This window comes from Sesamum indicum, linkage group LG7, assembly GCF_026168435.1.
Source record: "Sesamum indicum cultivar Baizhima isolate 11 linkage group LG7, ASM2616843v1, whole genome shotgun sequence".
NCBI lineage: Eukaryota > Viridiplantae > Streptophyta > Magnoliopsida > Lamiales > Pedaliaceae > Sesamum > Sesamum indicum.
The window spans coordinates 7594762-7608643 of NC_142663.1; the positions used below are offsets into that span (position 1 = coordinate 7594762).

Below are 13882 nucleotides of genomic sequence, written 5' to 3' on the forward strand. Positions count from 1 at the left end.
ATTCCATGTCTTAAACTAAGGCTGGAAGCAAATTTGTGGAAGAACAGTGTCCGTATGGAAATCGAGAGTTTAAATGTTAATGCCAATATTCTTTTAGTCTCTAGTATCATAAATCGTTGCTAGACGGCCACTTATGGTAACATCAACATAAGAAAACTTGAAAAAAAATATAAATTATTCATTTTAAGTGTATAAAACAGACTAAAAAAAAAAGAAATAAGGAAAGAAGCTATAGAAAAAGAGGAGAAGCATACCTAAAAACTTTCCCAACTTTGAGGGCCATTACTCAATGGTGTAAACCTTTTCTAGCTTTCATTGACGTGCTAAAAATAAGATTTGTACAAATAATCACTATAAGAATAATTTTTTAATGGTTAATTATTATGATTACAAGTAAAAAAATCTAATAAATATTAATAAATCACAACTATACAAGAATTGTAAGTCGTTACTTTTATAAGTGAGACCAAAATATTAGCAATCATGTCAAATGTTGTTACCGTAAAACACATGTCAAATGTTAATTAACAATGCCCACACTTGGAAATTATACTCCCCTCTCTTGAGACTTGGTGTAATTACACATAAATCTCATATGGTTTGAAAAATTATATCTCGCATTTTTAAAGTTTGCTTCTATTTAACAAATAAATTCTTCCGTTAGTCAGACTTCACCAAATTTGCTATATTAACAAAAATATCAGATAAAAATTTATATTTACTCCGATCGACTTATCACTGATTTATTGTATGTCAAAAATACATCTTTTTATGATCAAATTACCTGCATATATCTTCACACATTAATGCATGTGAAGAGGTATATCTTCACTGTTATAAGGGTATTAGTCGAAAATTTTTTTTTGACCTGCAATAAGTCAGTAATAAGTCAATCAAAGGCAAATATCAATTTTTATTTAATTTTTTTGTTAATATCAACAAATTTAATAATTTTTTTACTAATGGAGGTACCTATTTGTCCTATGGAACCAAACCTCTGTTTTACTATAGGCGATTTACGTGTAATTACACCAAACTTTGGGAGAGAAAATTGTATTATTCTTATTTTTTTGTATCAATTTTATCTGATTATAGCATAATAATATTAATTCAGTAGGGCCTCCCATTTACAGTTATTTATCATTAACTATAACAAGTAATTATGATTAATGTATTTCTTTTAATTAATTTATTGCTATTTGCTTTTCCTTTTTTTTTGTTTAATAATCCCTAAACTTTTGAAAGTCATATCGCATGATAAGGTAAATATGGACCATACGTAAATTGGGTTTCTTCCTTCACCGTTAGTAGCCCAATATGACTTGGACTGGTCTGGTGGGATTAGTAACAAGTCTGACAAATGATAAGCTCAACTCTCATATAATGAAGCCAAATGTTCGCTACTAAAACAAAAATGAATTGTTATTTTACTCTGCATGACGGGATTAAAATAAGATAGATAATTTTATGACTTCGATCTTTTTCTTATCACAACTAATAATTAATATCGTATTTGGGCTAAATGAAGTAAACAAAAAATAGAATTTGATCGATAGGGATATAAACCTCAATTTCCTTCCCCAGAAAACTGGACCCCTTGGGCTCCCCATTAACCCTTGGGGTTCTGTGTTCTCTCTTACTCCAATAATGATCATTATTGAGCCATTGATGAACGGTCTCTTTAAATGGCTGGTTTGTTGTGGCTCTTGGTTAACAAGGTAATACTCTTCTACTGTCTTTTTCTTACTCTCTGAAACTCTTTGAAAAGCCTAAGTGGCAAACCTTTGTGGTTCACTACAAAGCATTCGTGGCATATTCCTGAGTGGATTTCTAGTAGAACCTTTGTGGTTCAGAATACCTGTGTGGTCTAAAGTATTCTTGTGCAACCTCTGAAAGGTTCGTGACCTTTGGCCTTATGTAGGCCTTGGATTTTATTAGGCTCCTCAGCCTTACAGTGTTGATGTCCCCTATTTCCTTAATATTACTGTTTCCTGGTTTATTCCTTGTATCAGTTTTTGTATTCCTTAGAATACTTGTAATTTTTTATAGGAAGGCCTGTAATCTATTTTATGTTTCTGTATTTTTGTTATACTATAACACGCCGGAGACCGATCCACTCCTTACAGAGGTAAATTGCAAGTAAAATGTTAATTGTATTTTTCTTTTACTTTATTGTGGTAGAACAAATATTAATAAAATATTATACTTTTTGTTTGATTATTGTCAGGTATTTGTTCAACAGTTGAAAAATTAAAAAATTATCCAACAATTCTTGACGAGGAAGAAGATGAATGATGATGTTGTATTCATTTTTATTTGAGAAATTATTTTTGGACTTGTATATTTGAGGAATAATTTTTTTTGTAACTAATATGTTGAATTTTTTTTTTATATTTGTATAACAAATAAAAAATAAAAATATAATCGGGTCTAACCCGTTCCTGGTAGATTTTGTACCGGGGCAAGGCGGGTCCTGGGTCCGTCCCAAAGTTGGTGGGGTGAGTCTCAGATCCTCCTAACCCCGCCCTGAACCCGCACCGTTGCCACCCCTACCAATATATGCTACCCAATAAAATTGGGTATCTGACCAAAAATATCTGAAACCCAAAAAACACAATTTATGCCCACCCTTATTTCCCGTGTTTGTCCTGCTCGATCTCCTATTTATAAGAAAATAATGAGAAAAATTAGGAAGTTGTTGAGCACAACCCACGTGTCCATAATTTTGGGCAAATTTAACATGAGTGAATTGGTCCGATTGTTGTTGAGCATGATCTTATTGTAAGAAAATAACTTGTTCAAGGCTTTTTAAGTTCCTGTAAATAAAGTAATGGGTTTTAACTTTATTTCTAAAATGGTAACAAATTTCTTCAGTATTATATTAATTATAAAATTAATATTATTAATAATTTAAAAATTTATAATTTTATTTTATTCAAACACTTTAAACACTTATTTCGTAAAGTAAAATCTTATATTTTATAATTTTTCAAAAACATTCTATAACATACATAATTAAGATTCCCCCAAAAGAATTTAGAGAAACACCTTTCGATCACCATTATTGAGTAAAAAATCATTTTGATATCCAAGTTTAATGTATAATATTGTAGAGTGGCAACCTCACAATCCTAATCGACTATTACAAATGATTGGAGTACGAAACTCCTTAATACAAATCGATATTACTTAAAAATTAATGATAATAAGAAAATAATGAGAACAAATCTTAAGAATCACAAATCTATAGAAGTAGGCTCAGTTTTCGCCAGATCCCACAATCCGAAAACAAAAATGGCCGTTCACAAAGAACACTTTTCCCACGGTTGCTCCACCTTGAACCCAACGCCACAAAGTTCTAATCTCTCTGAACTTTCAAGATGACTTTGTCACAAAGACCCACAAAGGTGTATATGATCACACAGATTTTGTTCGAGAGAAAGAATTTTCAGCTTCATGTTTAAATCGAGAAGAGGAATCCCCCTTTTAAAGGAGTATGGGTGAAGTATATAAGGAAGGTGATAATGGCTTTCCAAAAACCATTGAAATTGACCAAGGAAACTCACCATTATTCTCGGTAAGGAGAAAAGGCAAGAAAATCACAAAAGAGGGAAAGAGAGGATTGTAGTCGATTCTGGAGAGAAATGAGAAGATTGGGATTAGGTGGAAGTATATGTATATGAGAGAGAGAGAGAGATGACTTGGGGCGGGTCATGAGCCAGCCGGGCGGGTTGAAGTAGTGGGCCTCCAGGTGGGCTAAAGAATTAAGTGGACTTTGGGCCACCAATATTAACATATTCCACCTTGGTCCAAAGACACAAGGTCATTGGTCAGGAGTCTTTTATTAATAGGGATTGGCTATTTCATCATTGCCTAGGGGGCCGCTCCAGTGTACCTGAAAAAGATGTTAGTAACAAGATATCTAAAGCACACAGCTCGATTAGCATTAAGCACTTTTAACAATTTACAGCAATTAACACTAAGTTAATATCAAACAAAAGGCTATAACATATTGCCACCTAGGCTCATTCACAAAGAATCTTCTAGCCACAAAAGGCTCAACAAACCACTTAGGTTCAACCGGTTATATTACAAGAAGATTCAATTAGCCACTTAGACAAATTCACGCCATCAAAGCACACAGAGAACTCAATGGGCCACTAAAGCACAATCACATAGCCACATGGGCAAAATTGAACATCCACATAGGCTCAATTAAAACACTTAACCACTTAGGTTCAAAATACAAAGTTTTACGGTATTCACAAAGGAACATTGTACTTAGCACAAAACAAACACAAAAATATGAATTGATACAAAATCAATAAACTGTTGATTCTTCTACTTCAATTACTACGTTTGTTTCTTCCTTTTTATTAAACCGTTTTGGTCTTTTGCAATCTTTTATAAAATGATCATTTTTTCCATAATTGTAGCATCTCCTATCTTTATCCTTCGTTCTTTGTTATCACTGGACTCACCGCGGTGCCACTTACTTTTTTAAAAGTTTACAAATTATTTCAAATCTTTAATTTTCTTTTTTTTTTCTGCATTGTTTAAATAATTTCTCCGTGGAATTAGCCTTACATACAATGGCGGCAATGCATTTAGTTGGCAGCTAGCAAGTGGAGAAGGAGACATTTTGTGAATGAAAGATAATGAAGTTGTCTTGGCTTCAGTGGTGGGCCACATATGATGGGACGAGATTAGACAGAAACTACTTACACATTATAACCGAGTCATTTATTTTTTTACTATAAAAAAAAGTTATATTAATATATATTTTTTAAAATATATTAATAATAATATAACGAGTCGTGATTTAGATTAATTTTTTTTAAAAAAAAACACACCCAAGTCACAATTTCGAATTGCAACTTGGGTGGGTGGGCAATTTTTTATTTTTTTTTGTTTAATCAAATTTTATATAATTTTATTTAATTATATATAAGTAACATATTAAAGTTCAAAAAATCATAATATTAAAATTATATTAATTTAAAAAATTATAATTAAGTGTACAAATATTATGTATATTTTTTTGTACAGTTGTAAAAATACTATGAAGTATAAAATTATTCTTGACAACTCAATACCGGCATATCTGATTGTGTAGAAGAATTTCTTTATTGGAATTGTTGTCTTGCACGCGTTTCCGCCCGATCCATCTCGTTGTGAATAATTTATAAAATTATATTATTTAATTAGTCCTTTTATTAAATATAGTTTATATTGAGCGATGTATTATTTAACTGGAGTATTTTAAAATTTTGGCTATTTATATTAATGTTCAATTAAACATCACATTTAATATAAAAATGATATAGTTGGTTAATTAAATTATACTATATAATAATTAACCAACTATATCATTGTGTCTTTATGGAAGACCGTTTACTATCTTTTCTTGCGGAAGCTTCAACTTGTAGCCTAATGCTACCCTAGCGTGCCCCGCAAACCGTCCAGCCTTGGGGCCATTGATCGCTTAGCAAGAACCACATGATCAAATCCACAAAACAAGTTGAACAATTATATACAAAATAGACCTTTTGAAGATCACAGCATATTCAATATTATAATGAATTGAATAATATCAAGATCAATGGGACTTCATGGATATTCATATGGACTCTAGAAGTGTCACCCAATAAAAGTTCATAATGAATACCAGAATACAACATGACGAGAATAATAATCACATTATAACACTTTGGTCCATAGAGTTCCGAAGGCCCATTCAAATCCAAATAGATATCAAATATCATATTCATTTTCATTTAACAATGGAGAATTTCAAGAAACATTTTACTCAAATTTGTCGTGAGCAAGACCACTTATGATACTTACGTATACTCATGCACCATATACATATATTCCTCCAATTTTTTAAATACTGATATAATTTTAAAAGGCACTCACCTTAAAATCCACGTGATTAGTGTGGTCTACAAATCCCATCCTATTCTACCAATATATTTAAAACTGAGTATGATAGCCACGTATGCCTGAATGTAGCTACATACTAGTTTCCTCTATATTTATGTACTAAATGAAATAGGGGTATTTTAATACATCCAAATCTATCATATTTCTTTTATATTTTTATTAGTTAACTAAATGTAATTTGCAAAGCTAGTTGAAAAATGAGAAATTTAGCCAATGAGCCAGCCTAATTAACTTCAGTATTGTCTAGTCCTTTGTAAGTTATAGTATTAATCCAATTGAGAAATTAGTCAAACTTAATTCATTGATAATTAGTATGTATGTACAATATAACGTCAACAAATTAGGAATATTATTAAACTTCTTAGATTAATATAACATGAATAGTAATTATTCTTACATTTACTTAATGGATGCTTACAAATTCAATTAAATGAAAAACTTGAAAGCAATGAAAACGAGTGGATCGGTCCAAGAACGCGCAAGCGGAAGCGGTAATATAAAAATACGCAAATTAAAATCAAAACGTAATAAAACCGTGATTCCGGGGTGTACCCTTGGAGTTCTTGGACGTTCGATGTAGTTAATCATAACAACAATAAAATTAAATGGGGCTAATGGTAAAAGGAAAAAAATAGGTGCCAGAAAATCGTAAATCAAGTTCTATCTCTTTGATTGATTTACTTCGAACCTCCTTCGTTTGATCCATTCACGCGAGACTTCAATGTAGAAGCCCTCTAAAGTCGCGTCCACACCACACTAAAATTTGGAATCCCTCAATTCAATTTGCTAGAAAAAAATTCGGGAGAAAAACACACCAAATATTGAGAGGAGAGGGGACGGCCGAATGGGGTGCTAGGGTAGGAAATTTTTGTGTTTTTTGTGTTTTGTATTCATTAGTTATTCCAAATAACTAATACACATATATACCTTGTATGGATGTATTAGAACGTATTTAGGTTCATTCTACAATCCATAAGGTAATAAATATTTTATTCCAAATAAAGGATGACTAACATGGCACTTTGCAAAAGTGATAATTTTTAGTCAATAATTTCCTTTCCTAGAATTTTTCAAAAAATTTTAATTAGGTGTGGAATGGCCGATTTTATTAAAATAAAATACAAGGTCCAATTAATTTTAATTAAATCTAATTTAATTAAAATCCACCTAATTAAGTCCATCATATATTTAATTGAATGAAATATATGAGCTCAATAAACCTTTATTAATTAATAAGTCCAACTTATTAAATAATAAGGACAAGCCCAATATAAATTAATCATATTAATTTAGTCTTGGGCTCCTCCATCCAATGGATCCCTATCATTTATAAGTAATCCAACTACTTATGGAATTAATTCTCAATTAATTCCTCGTCCCTTATCGGTGATTTGTGTGTGACTCTTTATGTTCACCTTTCAGCTGGACTTGGGCTAGTCTCAAACACTATTATTAATTAAATCTAGCATAGGTAATTTAGAGGATGTTGACGTACCTTGTGCAAAATTTTCAACCACAACATTTATGTCAACATCTTGTGGTCCATCCTCTGATGGAATTGGATAATCGACATCATCCGGTTCAGAAGTAGCCTCTGAATCATAAGCCAAAGTGTCCGAAAAAGGGTCTTCTGGCTCGGCATCATCTTGTGCAAAATTTTCAGAAGGGTTTTCTGCCTCAACATCATTTGGTATAAAATTGGAGGTGGAGTGAGTATGTGAGTGGGTGGGCTCTGTGTAATTGAATATAATATTTTCGAGCCCTTGCGTAACAAACACCACATTGGGAGTATAACACTCTGTATCATAATTTGATGTGCCTGCACCAAAATCGATGTTAGAAGTACCTACACCAAAATCGGTGTTATAAACTTATACGTACTGTGAAATTTTTGAAATTGGAAGATGAAGGGAATCCTTGGCTTGATAACAACGCCATGTATTCCCCCCACTGTTGACTCATCTGTGAGTTATCATCTCCCCAATGTTGAGTCATATTTTGGTTTAAAGCTCCCCAATCTCGGCCAAATTGTGGAGTATCATCGTGGTGGATTTGTACAGTTTCAACGTAAGCTTCCATGAGTGCGAATCCACCTACAGGATCGGTGAAAAATGACAACGTATCGTCATCTTTAATTTGTATGAGTGTTTCCTTTATTCAATTGAGGTATTGGCACGAATGTTTTGCAGACACTTTCAACGAATATTGGGAGCTATCAACACCAATTTTTTAACAGATCTTTAAATGAAATTAATCGTAGGTGTATGAACGAGGGATCCTCATCACCGCAATGGGTGTCTGATCATACAAACCATCCATCAGTCGATAATTCACCATCAAAATAAACAAAAATTTCAATATGCGAAGATGAAGTAGACATGATTAGCAAAAAACGATAATATTTTTCAAGACTGTACAATGGATGGCAACGAGTGAAATGGGTAGCTACTTCTTGTGTTGTTTGAAGCACATACATTGACATATTTATACACGACTACGATATCATCATTTAAAATCAAACCTATTCATCCAAAAATTTCGCTGAATCTACAGCGAAATTTTCGCTGAGTATACACAAGGTTGACACCGTGTGTCATCCTTGTGTTTAAATTTTAACACAAAGTTGTGGTTAGCCTTGTATTTACAGCCTTGCATTTACAGGCGTGCAGTGATGGGCCACGTCAATTTATTTAAACGAAGGTAATCTTTTTTATCCTCGTCCATGTAAACGCATTCGATTTCTTCTTTCAAGCAATCACTTTAAAAAATATACTACAACATATTGGCTTCGTTTCTTCGAATTTTCAAAAATAAATTTAGTAATATTAGCCTCAAATTTTCACATAAATGGATAGACGCTCTGTTACGGACCTCGTGATGGGACTGTATTATCTCAACAAGCCCAATATAGATCCGATGATATTCCCGAAGGTGACCTAAATGTCGTACTACAGGCACGGCGTGCGGATGGTACCTTTTGGACTCATTTTCAATAAAATAATCTTTCCGTACTTGTACAACAAATCCTACATCAAATAAGATTTTTTGGAGTTTACAGGTGCGGGCGCCTTCAGTTAAATCAGCATCTAATCACTGCATTAGTGGAGAGGTAGCGATCGGAGACGCACACTTTTCATTTTTGTGTAGGGAAGCCACAATTACCCTACAAGATATTCAAATAATATAGGCACTCCCAATAGATGGCGAGTCGGTGACTGGAGTTGATATCAAGCGCACAACATAATAATTGCAAGAATATTGCTTTACTTATTTAGGCTTTAGCCCGGACACAAATGCGTTCAAGGGCTCAAGACTGCAAATATCCGCAATTATATCTCTTTGGCAATTATCGATATCACTCATAACACTCCCCACGACGTCGTCGTCCAGTATGCCCGTGCTATTGCGTTGCTTCTATTAGGGGGGAATGATGTGCTCAGATTCCTCAGGTAACCTGGTATCATTACTATATCTTTCAAAATTAGAAGATATAGAAACAACTAGGAACTATAGTTTGGGGAGTGCTGTGCTGGCATTTTTATATCGTGAATTATGCAATGCCAGCACAAAAGGCAAAGCGGCAATTGGTGGCGCGCTGCAATTGTTGTAGGTAAAATTTATTTAATAACTATTACACAATTTTTTTGCTATTAATATTAATTAATAACACATATTTGTATTATTCGTACAGATTTGGGCATGGTCACGGATTACTCCACTTTGTCCTGGACTTGGTGCAGAGCGACTATTTATGGGCCAAGTCCAAATGGACTACAATCGCTGACTCCCAGCAGCACCATATGGTGCTATTTAGAATTGTCAGCACATGTTCAGCCGAACAGTACGGAGAATGTCCAGGTGATAAGAGAAATACTGGATGAGATGCAGGCGGATCAGGTAACTTATTTTTAATATTATATTTATACCGTGAATTAAATACGTATCAATTTACATGTTTTTATTTATTAGAGTTCATCTGGCAACCGTATGATGTGGACTCGGATGTCATTATAGCTTACGCCGCTTATTTGATCCCCCAGTTGTGGAAGTCATCATGTCCATTGATATTCTATGCAATAGTTGAAATGCATCGTCCCAAACGGGTTCTTCGCCAATTCGGGATGAGGCAAAATATTTCAGAAGCAACAGATACCCGAGATATAAGCCTCCATCAGATTTTCCATAAAAATCACACGAGCACAGATTGGTACCTGTAACACATATAATAACATCACTAGATGACAAAGATGATATGACACGATTGTACAGAGACCACCCATTTCCAATAGAAGAGAAACAGATCGAGGTTATTGGGAATTGTACTACAACATAATAAGAAATTTCGCATCGTCATCTACTGATAGACGTGTAGAAAGCGGGTACTAACCTGGAGAAACACCTATATTGCAAGTTGTGGGACGTTGATATATAATATCACATATATTGTTTTAGATTTTTTTTTACAACAGAAGACTCATTATTTTTCTACAATTTTCAGGCAAATGAGGTGAATGCCCTTGAAACTTTATGTCGATGTAGACCACTAAATATTGATGGATACAGTCAATTGGTGGATAGATTTGAATACGGGTTACATATTATCAAGGAAGCCATAACCCAACAGCCACAACAAATTGTTTCTCCATCCGATGATACTTTCACAACATCCCACAGGCAAGAAGAAGTTTTAGCCAAATCTACTTGTTCAGTTGAACGTCATAATATTGGAGTAGATATAACTGGTCCTTATATAGTATATACACCTCAAGATTATTACGTGCTTCAACCGTCTCAAGATTATTACATGCCTCAACCGCCTCAAGATGATTGGTTTCAATCAACTCCATATATGCCAAACCAAACACAAGATTATTTTTCACAAGTACATCTTGACCTTGGTCTTGGTATTCACCAGTTCCATTTTCATCGTTTAGTGCATATCGTGACAATGTGGAGTCTAGTTCCGCAACAACATCAAGTCGGTTCGGTGGTGATGTAAATGAGGCACAAAATGAGCTAGTGCAAAATGTGGGCGAGAAAATAAGAAAACCTCGGCGTCAACGCCACAGATGCAATTGTGGAACGGGTGTACATTTTTTATATTTGTAATTGTATACTTTATTGTATTTTTTATAATTGTACAAAAAAATATACGCTATTATATTTGTACACTCAATTGTAATTTTTTAAATTAATACAATTTTAATATTATGATTTTTTGGACTTTAATATATTGTTAAAAATTAATTATATATAATTAAATTATATAAAATTTAATTAAATGAATTAAAAAAAATAGGCCAAGTCGCGAATGTAAATCACGACTTGGCCATTTCCGGGCAAAAAAAATTATTTTTTTTGTCGGGTCATGACATATTATTATTAATGTATTAAAAATACTTATATTAATATAATCATTTTTTTATAATAAAAAAATAAATAACTCATCAAGTTTGATCAAATTAAATCAAGTGATACACTTGCTATGTGATTGATACTTTTTGTAAAATTTACACCAATCACTATAAATGTATTTTATTTGTTATATAAATTATATTTATAATATGACTGATGCACAATTTACATGTTTAAAAGTATGATCAAATTTAATACACTTACATCGTGTTACTGGTTGGATTCGACCAAATTTTGTTTTGGGTGGAATTTTCGGTCAAGTATGACTAACAAAGCCAAAATTGTTAACAATGTTTAGCAGCCAAGATTGATGTAGACAGAAGCAAAATTCTAACTTAAAGAAGCAAAATCGTATAGCCAAATTTGACAAATTCTAATTTAGATCGAATTTTGTTGAAATTGAATTAATTACTCAGCAAGTTTACACTTGCCCCTGTACAATTTAAGAAAATTTACATGACAAAATGTAACATATTGATTTGATTCTGCTAAAGATTTTCATGATCTAACCTGGAAAAAGCAAAAACACGGAGAAAGCAGAGAAAAAGGAAGCTGAAGGACGATGAAACCAAAATACCAAACAACCAATAAATACAAGTTTTTCTCATAAAGATGATTCATTATAGTAATTAGCTTAAGCAGATCTACACAAAAAGGGAGGATTGAAAAGAAAGAAATTTAAAGAAAACAAAAAAATAGAAAACAGAAGCAGAATCAGTCATCCTCCTCGTGTACCTAGAAATTACAGTTGATTTGTTGCTCAGATATCATCGTAGAAACATTTCTTGAAGGCGCCCATATGCTCTTCTTGCAGCCATATTGCAATGTTGAAGGAACCATCGCCGTCGTGGCTCGGAATGATGAAAGTTTTCCCGTCGAAACCCATGGATCCTGGCCCCATATGGATCTCTTTTCCCCACCCGAAATCTGCGCCATAGAGCGGCAGCGCCGTCCAGCTTATGATTGCCAAGTTAGGGTTCCCGTAGAAATCGCCCTTCGGCCGGCCATTGTTGTCCAGTGACCTGAATCGGCCCACATCCGGCAAGCCCTTGAGGAAGTCTAGGTAAGCTCTCACGGTATCGTCGGTAACTTTCTCCACGGCTTCACGGATTTTCTTGGAAGCGGTGCCGATGGAGTTTGAGAGGAGGCTCCCGGATTTATCCGTGGCTTCCACTCGAATCAGGGCGTTCCCGAAGAAGGTTTTGGGCAGGGGTGGCTTCAGTTTGTTCCGGAAATCGGCGACGAAGTGGAGGCTGGTTTGCTGCTCGGCGATGTGGCCACGTGCTTTGCTGGTGCACCGCCAGATGTGGGCTGCAACCGCCTCGAATCTGCTATACCCACGGCTGTTGGTCTCTTTGTCGACATCCAGGTTGGCCTTGTTTCGGAGCTTCTCGATTTGCAGCTTGGTGAGATTGAGAAACGCGACGGTGATTGGCTTCTTCCTCTGCTCCAGGTTGTCTTCCTGGCCTATCAGAGTGGGCGGCGGGCGGAGAACTGACGGGTCGAAAGTCGAGCTCAAAGGCTTATCTGTTTCCAACACCTTTCGGTCAAGAAACGGCGGAACAATGGGCTCCGCACCTCGCGAGATTTTCGCCCACTCGTCCACAAAATGAAGAGCACTTGGCCCGTCAGCCATGACATGGGAAACCCCGAGACCAATGCTAACTCCGCCGCAACTGAATCTCGTCAGCTGAACTATAACCAAAGGGATCTCATCAATAGGAGTGGTGTAATCCACCGATGGAATCAAGGCCTGGATAGCCGGAGTCGGGGTGAAATCGCCGAAATCCTCCACCTTCGACTCCGACTCAGCTTCGAAAATCGGGACCCCTTTTCCATTACAGTGGAGCTCGACCCTGCTGCCCCCTTCCGCCGCCCAGTTCAACCTCCCCGCCAGCGGGTAAAACAAGACGAGGGCCTTGCTGAGCGAGTCCTTCAGCCTGAGAATAGCATCTCCGGCGTCCAAAGCTTCAGAGTGCTTGTAGAAATAGATAGTTGGCGTGTGGGAAATGTCTTTGATTTGATCACAGGCGTTCAAGAACAAAATCTCATCCGGGGTCGGCTCCGCCGGGCGGACGATGTGCGTAGCCTTGAAAGTCACCATTATTGTGGAAGAGTAGAGGTAGAAATGGAGGAAAGAAGGCGTGAGTGGAATAATGAGGAATAGCTAAGAAAGCAGGCCACTATATATACAAATACAGAGAGAAAGAAAAGCGATGGATGGAAATGTTGGGAGTGGTAGGTTTACAACTACTCAGATGTTTGGAAACCTGTGAAATTCAATTTGAATTTCTATTTTGGTTTCCCATTTTGCATGTTTTTTTATGTGATTTACCAAATTTCAGACTTTGACCATTCAATACAATTAATTCTCCACTTCAATATTACTCTACTATTCAAACATCTTATAAAATATTTGAAAATCATTGGGCAAATTTTTTTTTTTTTTTGAAGATAAAATAATTATTAATTATTAACACCTAAGTAATTATTAACAAAAAAAAATTAATTATTTCAAAAT

General features: G+C 34.9%; 1 protein-coding gene across 1 annotated transcript; it reads right to left on the bottom strand.

Moving 5' to 3' along the window:
* Window positions 1-11935: 11935 nt before the first annotated feature.
* On the bottom strand, window positions 11936-13585 carry LOC105166275 (spermidine hydroxycinnamoyl transferase). The gene has a single exon (XM_011085581.3). The coding sequence runs from the start codon at window positions 13463-13465 to the stop codon at window positions 12122-12124; it is 1344 nt and encodes a 447-aa protein (XP_011083883.1). The 5' UTR covers window positions 13466-13585; the 3' UTR covers window positions 11936-12121.
* Window positions 13586-13882: the final 297 nt, after the last annotated feature.